The sequence below is a fragment of the Sorex araneus genome, chromosome X (genome assembly GCF_027595985.1).
Source record: "Sorex araneus isolate mSorAra2 chromosome X, mSorAra2.pri, whole genome shotgun sequence".
Lineage (NCBI taxonomy): Eukaryota > Metazoa > Chordata > Mammalia > Eulipotyphla > Soricidae > Sorex > Sorex araneus.
In genome coordinates this window covers 281948439-281963610 of record NC_073313.1, presented here as the reverse complement: position 1 = coordinate 281963610, position 15172 = coordinate 281948439, and the positions used below count along the sequence as shown (strand labels likewise).

At 38.9% G+C, this 15172-nt stretch overlaps 1 protein-coding gene across 1 annotated transcript in view; it reads left to right on the top strand.

Moving 5' to 3' along the window:
• NRXN1 (neurexin 1) overlaps positions 1–15172 on the top strand; it is a 1268129-nt gene that overhangs the window by 536143 nt on the left and 716814 nt on the right. The window contains 1 exon segment of the mRNA XM_055119847.1: positions 567–1005. Coding sequence (XP_054975822.1) covers positions 567–1005 — 439 coding nt within the window.

Below are 15172 nucleotides of genomic sequence, written 5' to 3'. Positions count from 1 at the left end.
AGAAAGCTGCTGCATCTTAGTTGTATCTTCTTGCTTACATTTTTTTAATGAAATAATTAAAAAAAATTTCCATGTCATGGTGTCGTGATTATTTTATAAAGCTAATATATAGTCCAGATGTGTTGAAAATAATATACATACTGTATTTTAGGGAGGGCTGAAATACAAAAGTATAGAATTTCAGATATTTTAATGATTAGAGAATGAAAATAATACTAATTCTTATATTTAATAAAGAGTAACAGCTGACCAACAAAAGCACGTGACTCTTTTAGATGCATTTGCACATACATGCATTAATGAAAGACTTATGCAGATTTTTTTCAAATCAATTGATCAACTACAGCAGTTTATGGGCGAGCATATATTATTTAATGAAATTATGTTGGAATTGTTAGAATTCAATGTTTGTACTTAAATTTTATTTGATTGAAAACTGTCTTATACATCAAAATTTACCAAGTAACATATGCCTTTTCACAAGCTCCTTGTTTATACAACATAATGACAACTTCTAGACTTATAAATATGGGGCCAGTTTTCTCACTGCTTTCTTCTACCTACAGGTTGTTTATAAAAATAATGATGTAAGGCTGGAGTTATCTCGGCTTGCCAAGCAAGGAGACCCTAAGATGAAGATCCATGGGGTGGTGGCATTTAAATGTGAGAATGTTGCAACTTTGGACCCTATTACCTTTGAAACCCCAGAGTCTTTCATCTCTCTGCCTAAATGGAATGCTAAGAAAACAGGATCCATTTCGTTTGATTTCCGCACAACGGAGCCAAATGGCCTCATTTTATTTAGCCATGGTAAACCGAGACACCAAAAAGATGCCAAGAACCCACAGATGATAAAAGTTGACTTCTTTGCTATTGAGATGCTGGATGGCCACCTCTACCTCCTCCTGGACATGGGGTCAGGTACCATCAAAATCAAAGCACTACAGAAGAAGGTAAATGATGGAGAATGGTACCATGTGGACTTCCAGAGAGACGGACGGTCAGGTAATTTTTCTCTATCTTAACGCTCTTCGTTTTATATCCCCTCTCCTGCCCTTAGTGCCTCTACAGAAAGAAAACCAATACATATTAAACATTTCTCTCTTTGGGGGCAAAGGAAAGTATCATTTTTTTGTTTTATATGAAAAGTAGTTAATTAATCATAGTCAGGCATCAAACCCCAAATGCTCAGATGGCTTCTAGAACACTTTCATAAATGAATACTTATTGCATAATCAAGTGCCAAATCTTGCGAGAAATTATATCTTGAATTTTCAGGGCTCTTGTATCCCTAATTTGTCTATTATGTCATTGGATATTCAGAGGTGACTTAAAGTGGCAAACACAGAGTATAATTTTTTTATAGCCCACACAATTCATTTGTTTATTATAGCAAAAATTATTTAAAAATGTTTTTTATTGAATTACCACGAGATATACAGTTACCAAGTTGTTCACGAATGAGATTCAGTCATGAAATGTTCTGACACTTATCCCTCCACCAGTGCACATTTCTCACCACCAGTGTCCCCTTTCCCTCCTGTCCTTCCCACTGCCCCCCCCCCTGCTCCACTCTCACAGCCTGCCTCTGTGCCAGATACTTTCTCTCTCTTTTTCTCTCTCTTATTTTTTCTTATATTCATTTTAGGCACTGTGGTTTCCAATACTGTCACTGTAGGGTTATCATTCATATCATCTTACCTCTTTTCAGCACTCAGGTCTTTGTAACTGCCCTCCCCTTCACCCTTGATGGCAAGCTTCTTACCATGGAGCAGTCCTCCTAACCCTTGTTTCTACATTCTTTGGGTATTATTCACATAGATTTTTTTTACATATCACATAAATCAGTGCAATAATTATGTTTGTCTCTCTCTTACTCTCTTCACTAAACTTAATAGTCTCTATGTCTATCCATGTATAAGCAAATTTCAGGACTTATATTTTACTAACAGCTGCGTAGTATTCCATTGTGTAGAATGTATCATAAGTTCTTTATCCACTCATCTGTCTTGGGTACTTGGGTTGTATCCGGACTCTGGCTATTGTGAATAGCATTATTTAAGCTCCTTTTTTGTTCAAGGTGGATCACGGATCTCAAAAATATTTTAATCAACACAATGAAATCCACACTTAAATGGTTAAAATCAATACAATGAAATCCACATTTCAATGACACTGACAAAACTCAGCTGCTTTTCAGTTGTTTCCCTTTTATGATAAAATGTTTTTGGAATCCTACCAACAGGGATTTGTTCTTGTGGCTTCCTTTGGCTACTTTCTTTTCATAGAGGCAGGTATCTTTTGGAAGTAAGGAATATACCTTAGAGGGCTGAAGAAGTAACATTTACATAAGTAGAAATTTTGGGGTGGATTTAGGGGGTTCAAGGAGTTGAGTAGCGTTATATTTCAAGGGCAGAATCACCTGGGTGAAGGAAATAACTACTTGGGGACACCTGAAAAGAGAGAAAGAAAGAATTTTTCAGGAAAACAATGGTATATTCTGTTGCTTTCTTTATTCTCTACCCCTCTACCATCCTATGGTTATCACTCCAATTAACTATAAAATTATCTTCTTAAAATAGATGACAACAGATGAATTTAGGTTTAATCACTTTCCCTCCCCCTCTTCCAGTTCCCTCATTTGCTTACGGACTTTGCGATTATTCTTTAACCACTTATCCAGAGTGTTGCTGGTACACTGTTACAGAAAGGTTGGCAATAACTGTTCTACCATCTAGACTAACCGCTAATCTGTGGACCAGTATGAAAGACAGGTGACAGACGGAGGTGAGGGAAGTTTGTAGAGCCCTGTACTAGGCAAGCCACTCTAGGATTTCTGCTAGGTAGCAATGTAAGCCTAGAGGAGGAATTTTTCAACAGGACTGAATTTCTTCTTTTGCCAAGTATTTTAGTAATGACCCAGTATTTACTGGGCCTCAGGTCAGGGAAGTGGAGGATCAACCTGATGGAAAATAGGGTTCTATATTTTTGTGAACTTTCCCAGGACCTTGATCAATCAAATTTAGGAAGCACAGACAAGATGCTATTTAGTGCTTCTTTTAGATCCAATTATCTGTGACGAACAATTTACTTTATTATGGACCATTACTTTATATGGACCATATTACTTTAATATGGACCATTCAGTGGACTTATTATGGTCTAACTCTCCTCCACACATATTACTTTCATAACTCCCTGGTCACTTCTTTATTCCAGGCTTTTGCTGCAAAATTGTTTTCTTATTTACTGTAATTTATGCCATTTTTTGTTTATTGATCAAGATAATTAGACTTGCCTTCTCAGAAATTTATTTTTCCTCCAATAACGTTTAGAAATGAAATGCCTAAATATAGGCAGAGACCAATTTTCTGGAGGAGGAGGAAGAAGGGGAGGGCTAGAAGGTCGCCTCTGGTTCCCAGGTATCTTGAAGATGGTCTTTCTGATTCATTCTTCTTAAGAAACACATCTCTAATGTTATTTCATTTCCCAAGTCCACAAGGAAAATGAGTCCCTTTTTTTAAATGTGATCTGCACTATGTCTTTCTTTATACCCAAGTCTTTCTGATTGCTAGTAGACAGGAAGAGATTTGTTTCTGCTGTGCTACACCAATTCCACTGGGGACTGGCTTTTCTGTTTTGTTTTCAGTCTAAGGAGAGAAGCATCCAGTGGTGGAAATGCAGAATACAGCGGAGAGTCCCTCTCCTCAGCTGCTACCAGTTTATTACTACCAGAGTTAGCAGTTCATTTGCTGCTTAGGAACTTCCAAATTAAAGACTCAAAATGCCGACAGACATGAGATAACATTATACTCTGAAAAATTAATTTATTGATGCGTTAGATACCCTTAAAATATATCTAGAGTAAAAATTTGAAAGTCACTTAACGGAATATTTATCTTTTCAGTCAAACTTTATAACGGTTCTTAGATATCACCAATCAGATTAAGAAGGCTTGTTTAAGAATTTGAGAGAGGCAGAAAGTCACATTTATGTCAATACGTATAGTCAATTAAAAATGAGACATTTCCTAAGAAATGCATGGTTAGTGTAGTGATTTCAGTTAATATCAAATAACACACAAAGGAAAACAAAGTTGTGCACATATGTGTATGTATGTTTGTACATATACATACATAGCACACGTTTTATTTATAAATAGTACAAAATTAATTTTGAATTTAATTAATAAAAGATGAAGACCTCTGGAACCCAGCCACAGCCATGCTCAAGGCCCCTCTCCCCATGTTCCGATGAGCCTCATGCACGAAGGAACCAGCAGAGGAACTCAGTGTGCGGGACCCGGGGGGAGAGATCTTCATGTCTTCTTCGTTTGGGACTGGGCCTCTTCCACCCAGAACCCCCATTTTCCAGTAGCTAGGCAGTCACACCCACAAACTTCCCCTGGCGCTGTGTAATCCCATCAACAGCCAACATCCAGAGACTATAAAACCAAGCTCCCGGAAGAGATCAATGCAGAGTTTCTTGCCCCTGCATCATACGGCCTCATGACATCTAATAGCCTAGTTCTCCCTCTTGGAGAACCTAACAAGCTACTTTGGGTCTATTGCCCACATGAGAGAGCCTGGCAAGCTCCCTGTGGCATATTCACATCCAAAATACAATAAAAGACATACATACCTCTCAGAGAGCCCAGCAAGCTACTGAGAGTATCCCCCACCCCACACACAGCAGAGCCTGGCAAGCTACCGATGGCATATTTGATATGCCAAAAAATAGTAATGATAGGTCTCATTTCTCTGACCCTGAAAAAGCCTCCAAATATTGGGAAAGAAGTAAGGAGAGGCTGCTAAAATCTCAGAACTGAGTGTAATAGAGACGTTACTGGTGCCCGCTGGAGTAAATCGATGAACAACGGGATTACAGTGCTACACTGATGCAAAATTAATTTGAGTTTTCAAAATAAGATTCCTTCTTAAAAGAAGGACTGGAGCAATAGCACAGCAGGTAGGGCATTTGCCTTGCACGCGACTGACCAGGTTCAATTTCTCTGCCCCTTTCGGAGAGCCTGACAAGCTACCGAGAGTATCCTACCCGCACAGCAGAGCCTGGCAAGCTACCCGTGCCATAATCGATATGCCAAAAACTGTAACAACAAGTCTCACAATGGAGACGTTACTGGTGCCCGCTTGAGCAAATCAATGTACAATGGGACAACAGTGCTACATTAAATGAAGAGTGACCTTTAATTCACCCACATTTTCAAATGGTTTAACTCTTCTATTGATTATATCCTTTTGAAAATTGTCACACAGAAACAGTATCAATTTTAACTTTCCATATTTATTGGGGTACCATGCTTTTCAATATTGGTAGTAGTAATTTAATGAATCCATCTTTCCAACAATACCTCCACTGCAAGTGCCTGCTTCCTCCACTGGTATTCCAATGAATCTCTCCCATCCTCGAAGAAGAACGAAGCTTTGGAAGGGTAATTTTACACCCATAAAGAAAAAATGGTTAGATTTTTATGAGAACCCAGTGAAAGATTTAGCATGATTTGATGGTTAGGTACTTATATTTGATTATGATTTCAGATTAGTGTGTTGGAAGAAATAAACAATATAAAAATTTATTCACTAAACTAAGTTCTGTCCTTTACTAAAATTGGAAGAAAAGAAGAAAAGGAAAGCTTTGTACTCACTCAAGGGAGTTTAATGCAATTTTAATAACTGCAGCTGTTAATATTTTATATATAGTGTTTTAATTAAGTTCTATATTTGAACACTGCAATGGTTTGGTATAAAGCAGACTTTTAAAAATTGAATGAATAACCCTACTAGCTTTTATTTTACTTGTTAGGTTTGTGCTTTAAAGTTATAAAATGCTGAGATGTATAGCTCAGTTAAAACTAAGAAACAAAATTTTAAGAAATAATTCACTTACCTATTTTTATATCAAGTTTCCTCCTAGAGATTCTATTAACATTGTCTTAATATAATATGGGGGGCGGCAATTTTGTTATAACAAGAAGAAAATTTGAGCTTCTTTCTACCTATAAACAATGAAGATAATTTCAATTGAGTTGTCTAGGATACTCCTTAGCTGAATATTTATAAACATATAATAAGCCATATTATTTCTGTATTAAAGTAGAGGCCTAAGAATGACCTTTCTGCTCTTGATCATAATAAATATGTAAGAGTGAGAGCAATAGCTACTAATTCATGCCTTGGTTATATTGATCAGAGACATATTAGAATTATGTTTGGTAGCTGTATTAAAATCTTTTAGTATAACTCAAATACCAATTTATAAGGGAATCCTTATACAGGAAATGTTTTGGCTTTCTTTCCTTCTTGTTTATAGTCATAGGATCTGGTGCATTCTTGTTCATTGGCAGTTTCTCAGTGAATATTTGAGATAAAAAAGAATAGAAACATTTGAATTTCTCAGAGTGTTTTTACTCCAATACTCTCCAATTGAGAGTACCCTCTTCCACTGGGCGAGCAGTTGCACCTTTTAGTTGGAAGCATGATGTTGGAAGGATATTTAGTTGGAAGCGTGATATTTGAAGGATGTGCATCACTTCTGTTAAACAGTTTGTTGGCTAGAGAACACCAGACTCTGACCTTCTCTTCCAAAGACAGTCCCACCTGCCCCACATGCCCATACATCTGGGGGAGGAACTGCAAGTACAGTACGAGGATCAACGGAAGGTGGACGAGCACTGGTGAGCTCGCTTCCCAGATGACAAGCTGTCATTTAGCAAATTTTATTTATTTGTCTATTTCCGGCTTCCCAAGCAATGGCAGGGGCCAAGCAGCCAGTCCCAAGGTACTTGCCCACCAGGCAGGGTGGGCCAATGCAGCTCCCATGAGTCCAATGGCTTTTGCCCCACAGTGGCCGACACCACCAGGATCCTGTAGCACTGCTGTCCTGTTGTTTATCGATTTGCTCGAGCGGGCACTGATAACATCTCCATTGTGAGACTTGTTACTGTTTTTTGCATATCGAATACTCCATGGGTAGCTTGCCAGGCTCTGCCATGAGGGCGGGATACTCTCGGTAGCTTGCCAGGCTCTCTGAGAGAGATGGAGGAATCAAACCCGGGTCAGCCTCGTGCAAGGCAAACACCCTACCTGCTGTGCTGTCACTCCAGTCCACCAGCAGGACCCTATGAGAAATAGTGTCCTTGTCTACCAACTTCCCCGGGACTGTGTTTTCCAGAGAAGCCAGAGTGGTGACAGGCTCCTTCTCCCACCCTGTGCTGTGGAAGGGGAAGAGGGAGAAAGGACTAGCCACTAAAGTGCCCATTTGGGCCACTGAACTACACGCGTGGGCCACGTCTACTCTCACGTGCCTGGAGCTGTGCCCACCAGCGGCCTCTTGCGGTCAGCAGCCCCAGGGCTAGACAGAGCCCGAGGCTCTCGTGGCCATGGAGATGGGTGGAGAGCACAGGCGGGTGTAGTGGCTCAGTGTCTGACTCAGGCCTGGGGAAGTGGGTCTCCCCTCGACAGCTCAGCTGCCGAGTAGCGCACAGCCTCTCCCTCCCTTGCTGACTTAATCAAGACAACAAAGAGGCTCATTGCTCAGGCAGCTTTGCAGGACCCCGAGTTACACATTTTTTATTCAACAACAACCCCCTGGCCCCCCACTTTCCAAGGCTCCTCTCCTTCCTCCCCTAACTGCATACAAACAGCTGCCCACTGTTGAGCTACAATGAATCCTGCTAAAATTAGAATGAGGTTAATGAGTGTTTTCTTAGGGCACAATATTGTTTAAATTTGTTAAGCTCTTTGCCTCAGTTAAGGATATCCTCTTAAGTATTTTTATAGCAAGGATGTTGGTCTTTTTTTTTTAACCTTCTTCTTCTTTAAATGAACCATCATGATACATTTGAATCCAAGAGAACATTCATTATTTTTTTGGTCAAATTCCGCGTGTGTACTGCAGGGGACATCCGTGTCTTGGTGGTTGCTCACGGAGAGTCTGCACTTAGCAGCTAAGAAGCCATTGGGATTGGAATTGAAGTCACACAGAGTTCTAGTTTAAGAACTAGGAATTACAGTGAGAATGGCACAGAGCTCTCTTCAGTGCACATAATTAGAGGGTTGCAGTAATCACCATTGGATGCAAGCGGCATTTTCCAACTCTCTATTACAGTGCTGATGTTTGTGTGCCAATCATGAACTACCACAGTTTAGACAATTGGATTCTCCTAGTTCAATGGCCATTAGACAATTCTGCTTTTTAGATAGTATTTTCCACTTGTCCTGTGCCTATAAACCTTCTTACCAGTCTTCTCCCTGGTACTCTGCTGCTAGATTGAAATACTATTGAATTATTTAAAAAGTAAACCACTTTTTCCAGATTCACAAACAACGAACATCAAGCAGAAGACTGAAACCCTCTATTAATAAGGAAATATTTGTTTATCTCAGAGAATAGACAGGGTCATTTTGAAAACAATTTTTAAATTGTTTTTTTATCAAATTAATGGCTGTATTTTTTTACTCTAAACATTTATGGAAGTCATACATTGTCTTCCTCACACCCAGCTCAAAAAGTTTATTTTTCCATATTTTCTTCCAGTCCTTGTTAACATGGACATATGTTTTATGTAGTTGTAGTTATAGTGCGGGCTGGAGCGATAGCACAGGGGATAGGGCATTTGCCTTGCAAGCGGCCGACCCAGGTTTGATTCCTACATCCCTCTCGGAGAGCCTGGCAAGCTACCAGAAGTATCCCGCCTGCACGGCAGAGCCTGGCAAGCTACCCATGGCAGAGATGCCAAAAACAGCAACAAGTCTTACAATGGAGACGTTACTAGTGCCCATTTGAGCAAATTGATAAACAACGGGAGTACAGTGCTATAGTGCAGGCATGCTTCCTCAATGTATTTGTTAATAAATAAGCTTCTTATTTATTATTATTTTGCTCAGAAATATATTTTGAATAGTGTACTTCTGGGTCATATGTGTCCAATCAGAGTAGTAATTTACAGAAGAACCTTAAAGGAGGTTCCTTGGTTGATACCATTCACCTATCTTGGTTTGTCAATAACTGCCAGAAAACATCAATTAGACTCATTTAAGCACTTAACTAAGTTAGGGAACATCACTCCTTTGTCTTACTGTAGCATGAGTCCTCACTCTTGACAGATGTCAGATTATTCTCAGCTAATAGGAATGAGTGTTCTCCTGTCTCATGCAATCTCCTCGGTTGGAATCCCTGTCCCCAGTTTATGCCTAAGATTTATCTCTCACTGAGATCAATTTTATTTCTGTGGATAAAGTGGACCAGTTATACACATATATGTGTAAAGATTTTGATATCAAAAATGTATTTGTTATAAAATAGATTATAAATTGGTATCCCATCTTTTTAGAGCTAGATAGGAAATATTTAAAGCCCAGTAAAAGGCAGTGTCTGGAAGAAAATAAATAACTTGGTTATTTGCTCTGTGGCCTGAATAAGTATCAGTTAAACCCTCAGAGAGGGTTCTTGTTCTGCAAATGAACCCCATCTGTTTTCTGATTGATATTCATAACTTCCAAGCTTAAAGCATGATCATATAATACTTGTTAAGTGTACGCAAGTATCTGGATGTGGACTTGTGTTCATATGTGAGAATTATGTTAGCATAAATATGTTCTATTGATGAAAATATAAAGACAATTTGAAAAGTGCTCAATGAAAAATCAGTTTCCTAAACACTTCTCTCATCAATTGTATCTCTCCCCCATACATAGCTGCTTAAATAATCTGGTATTGAAAATTTCCCAGGAATAAACCTACACACTTACATAGAGAGATATACACAGATAAATTTACTATAAGCAAAATCATTCTTTCCCAATGATTGAATGATTTAATAACCTACTGAGAACAGTTTCTCTGCCTTGTATTTTTCTTTTTTAGTTTTTGGGCAACAGCCAGTGTTGATCCATGCTAATTCCCGGCACTGTGCTCGGGGATCTCTCCTGGCAAATGAGGCGCCAGGAATCAAAACCAGTTTAGCTGCATGCAAGGCAACATCTTACCCTCTGCATCCTCTCTCCTGCCTGGTTACTGAGAATTTTATCTATGGCATTCTTTGTAGTATGATAACATAATAATTTAAATACTTTATCCGGCAGGCTGCCGAGAGTATCCCTCCTGCACAGCAGAGACTGGCAAGCTCCCCCTGGCATATTTGATATGCCAAAAAAAGTAACAACAAGTCTCACAATGGATCCATTACTGTGCCCGCTTGAGCAAATCAATGAACAACGGGATGACAGTGCTACAGTGCTACTTCAGTATTTATATGTCATTCCATTAATGATAGACATTTAACTTTTTATGTTTTATGTTTGTGGAATCTGATTCTCTTCTGAACTAAATCCGAATAATGAATAAAGGAATTTTATATTTAAACACAATTTATTTTAAGCACCCATTTTAACATTTTTAAATATTTTTCTCTTAAAGGAAACCCCTGACCATTTAGTAATTTAATTTTGCATAAAAATCACATTGGGACTGAAGAAATATTATTTGGATTAGTTCAGCAGCTATTTAGTTGTTTAGTGCTTGCATAAAAATCTGTTTCTTGTCACCAGACCAAAGTTTTGCCCACTATGACACACTAGTTTATGTCCTTTTGTTTCTTTTTTTTTTTTTGCTTCTTGGGTCACACCCAGCGATGCTCAGGGGTAATTCCTGGCTTTGCACTCAGGAATTACTCCTGGTGGTGCTTGGGGGACCATATGGGATGCCGAGGATCGAACCCGGGTCAGCCGCGTGCAAGGCAAAACGCCCTACCGGCTATGCTATCGCTCTGGCCCCAAATGTCCTTTTGTTTCTTGCTTAAACTTTTGAGTGATTTAAAACTTAAAATCAAATTTGGTTATTTAAATCTCACTTTTCTTCATGCTGCTTTTTACTCTATAATCTTCTGGAAATGGAATGGCCTAGAAAACAAACTGAGTGAGAAAAATAATGGAAACTAGTAATAAATACCAAACCAAATTGGGAAGTTGAGAAGATTATGTTTTCATAAGCATAGCACTTGCCATGTATGTTTGAGGCTGTGAGCTCAATATCCGGCACCACACACACAAAAAAACTTTGTGAAATTGAGAAGTTAACTTCCATATTTAGAACCAATGACTGTGTTAGCAAATTTCTTCTTTTACGTATAAAACCAATGACTGTGTTAGCAAATTTCTTCTTTTACGTATAACTTCACATAAAATGTGGATTTAATTGTTTTGCTTAAGAATATTCTTAAATAAGTATTCTTGTCTATTCTTGATTTTCCTTTTGCACATGTTGTGTAAATGCTAATTTTCTGAGTGTGGTTCTACATTTTAGTATTATGAAAGAAATAATTATGATAGATAAATATATCTGTTTTTCAGCTGTCATAATAATTAACTTTTTAAAAAACTTAAGATGTTAAGATACTTTGGGCTCCTGAATATTGAAGTTTGAATCACTGATTCAAATAAATCACCAAGTGTGTCTAACATCTACATATTTTAATAGTTCAAACCGCCATGTTTACATAGAATATTAGTTTATCAGAAACTTCAAATTTATAATTAGAAATTAGAGCACAATTATACTGCATGAAGGCAATACTCAGCTAGCTACTACAAAAGAAACATATCGATATTTATAGTTCTGGAAAGAGGATTGAGAGTTAGCTTAAAAATATACACAAGTTTTTGTTGTCCTTACAAAAGTTATTTATATGACTAGAGAGTTTGGGGGTTATAGCCCTTAGCTTGCACACAGCCATCCCTGGTTTCCTCACCAGCATCAGGTATGGTCCCCTGACCACTGTCAGGTCACTGAATAGAAAATCCCAAGCACTGCCCGGTTTGACCCCAACACCCTCCCCCGCCCCCCACCTTTAAATTTCTAGCTGTCATACTTCAACTTTTGGAAAGCTTACTTTCTGTTGATATTGAAGGTGTATCAACTACCGAGTTGTTTTTAATTATCAAAAAGTAGAGCTTAAATACTCATGTGTTCCACTACCTTTACATGACCCAATTTTAATGAAATAAGAGCTTAGAAGCTTTAGTACTTCAGTTTTACTATGCTTCATATGTATGTCACATAGGTTTATATAAATGCAGATTTTGTGGTGATTGTCTCATTTTTGCCTAGATGAAAATAACTTTGATTCACATGTATGATAAATTCATTGAAGTATTTAAGAGACACATTTATTTACAGTACATATTTCGGGACATTTGCAAGCACCAATTTGGGTTAGACTCCATAATAAAGTTAAGTTATATTTTCAGATCAAGATTCTACTCTGTGAACACTCAAAATGTAAAGTTGTTTCCATTCCCACTTAAATTAAGTACAACACTACCCTTTTATTTGACATTTTGTTTACAAAGAGTTTTAAACTGCAAGTGCATTTAGATTGGCCAAGCATGTGGAGAAAATAGTAACTGATTTTCAGTCTTTGTTGTTTTGTTCTATTTGTTTGCAGAACAGTCCAATGACTGATATCTGATACATGCATTTACTTGATTTGACAACTTCACTTGAATTGGGATCTAGATTAAAGGTTGAGTTCCCCTAGGGTTATATTCTGAAGTAAAGTTGGAATTGTATTTTTCTCTCATCTTTTCTTACTTCACCTTCCAGTGACTAATCTAAAATTGTCTTTCAAGATGACAACAAGGAGCTATCAGAAAATCATCCTTATCTTTTATGACAGTAGTCATTGAATTAGTGTAGAAAGAAATCACGTAGTTTTGTCTGTTGCCAAGACTACATTCAGTGGCGTTGGGGGGTTAGACATAGGGTACTGAGGACCGAACCCACAGCCTTACATGGGCGAGCGATGTGTTTCATCCTTTTTTTTGTTGTTTGTTTTTTTGTTTTCTTTTTTGGTCACACCTGGAGATGCTTGGGGGACCATAGCTGGGAATTGAACCCGGGTTAGTTGCGTGCAAGGCAAACACTACCCCCTGTGCTATCTCTCTAGCCCCTATGTGCTTGATCCTTTAGGCATGTCCTCTGCTGCCCCAAGTGATTTTGAACTTCTTGTTTCTGCCTTCCAGTTGGTCCTAAAGTACTCTTGATGGGTCCTGTTTATTAATACCAGTCTATATTAATCAAAATATTTAATAAAGAGACAATATCAGCTTGCTTGAGTGGTAATAGAATTAAATGTTTCATTTTGAGCTTTTGTTTTTCCTTATCTCTGTCTTTTCTCTTTCTTTGTATTGTATGAGTGTGGGTGTGTGTGTGTGTGTGTGTGTGTGTGAGAGAGAGAGAGAGAGAGAGAGAGAGAAAGAGAGAGAGGTTTGGTATGTATTGATCTACCAGAAAACTGTATGAGAACAAGAGATCACAGAACTGGTCTAAACACAAAGTTATCATTAGTATTTCCTTGGTCACAGCAAACAGATTCATAACTGAAAACATTTTTGAACTTTCTTAGAAAATTTTGCACCAAGTAGGCATTCAAACAGCATGAATAAAATTAGTAGACCTGGTTACTCCATTCTCTCTGTAGGGCAAACTCTCTGAAACCCGTTGTAGCAGTTACGTGTTACAGCTCTCCAATACTGAGCTATGAATACTATGGGGAGAGTTCACAGATTGAGCCACTGAATTCTACTCACTCAGGAATCCTATGAGCCTCCTTAGAGTCAAAATAGCCTATTCCAACATCATAGGAAAGACAAAAAATGTTTCCCAATTGTTTCTTCACCACAACCTTTAAAGAAAATCAAGCTTATAATGATTAAAAGAGCATATGGGCATAAATCCCATACTGAGGAGTGCCAGAGTGATAGTACAGCAGGTAGGTCATTTGCTTTGCACACAATCAACCTGGGTTGGTTCCTTGGTTCCATAGATGGTCCCCCATCCACCGCCAGTAGTAACTCCTGAGAACAGAGCCAAGAGCCTGTTCTTCAACAGAGCCCCTGAGCATTGCAAGGTATGCTTCAAAACCCAATTCATCCCCCAAAATCACATACTGATAATAAATCCCCACAAGTTAAAAACTGTCCTTCTTTGCTGCCTTTTGTTTCCTAGTCTTTGTCTCTCAATATTGTCTCATCGTCTCTAGGAAGTTTCCTTGAACTGATTGTAAAAGAGGAGTTTGTCTTCAATCTTTTCTTTGAATAAAAATCTGTTTTTATTGCATGCAACACCTTGCTTCACGTATGTAATACGCCTGATGTCTCTTGAGTCATTGCTTCTTGCTCACTCTCATCATTTCCAACCACGGCAGCTCTGGCAGAGTCCAGGGATCTCCGGTGAGCTGCTTTACAGCGCACTTTGGAGAGTTAAAAGTGCATGTTATAAAATTCCTTTCTGAAGAGAGAAGTATCACCGTTCTCTCTCGAAATTTTATATTTCATTTCCCCCAGGTGACATCTATTATACTCTTAAGTAGGATTTTATGGTTCCTATATGTTGCTAAATGACTTTCCTTCCAGATACAGCTAGCACAAATGTGAACAGTGAAAATGAGGACTTTGTCCTTTTCTCGTTTTGCTGCCACTCTCCGAAATCTCCATCCGGTCCCCTCATTGGCAGTGAAAGGGGCAGGGCCTTGGCATGCTTCTCCTGGAGGCTTTTTAGTTTCTTCCGGTGGAAGTCTCCAGAGAGCCAGCTGTCCCCTCTCAGGACGGCCTCCTATGTGTGCCCTGGCTGTGGCTTCCGCACCCTCCTCCCGCCTCTACTGTGGGGGTTTAAGTGCTCCTGGGCAGCCTGGCACCCCAAATGGGTTGTGCTTTACCTTTGTTGTGGGCCATTTTCTCTCTTGGAGTAAGCTGTGGGAATACTAACCACCCTAAATGCATCTCCTGACAAACACTCTACCCACACAGGCTTTCCCTTCCTTTAGTTTTTGTTTGGGGGCCATATCTAGTATGCTCAGGGTTACTCCTGGCAGTGCTTGAGGGACCATATGGGGAAACAGAGATCGAACCCACGATGGCCTTGTGTGAGGAAAATGCCTAATGCTGTATTATAGCTCTGGGCCCTACTTTCCCTTACTGTTTCACATTTGTGTACCATTTTCTGTTTAGAGCCTCTCATATCTGAGTGTGTGTGTCTGTGTCTGTGTCTGTCTGTCTGGTCAAAATCCTATAGGAGGGAGTAAGAAGTGCAGAGGCATTCGTTTGGTGAGGAAGGGGGTCCTCCAGACCCTGCTCAGAACTCCTCATGGTATTTT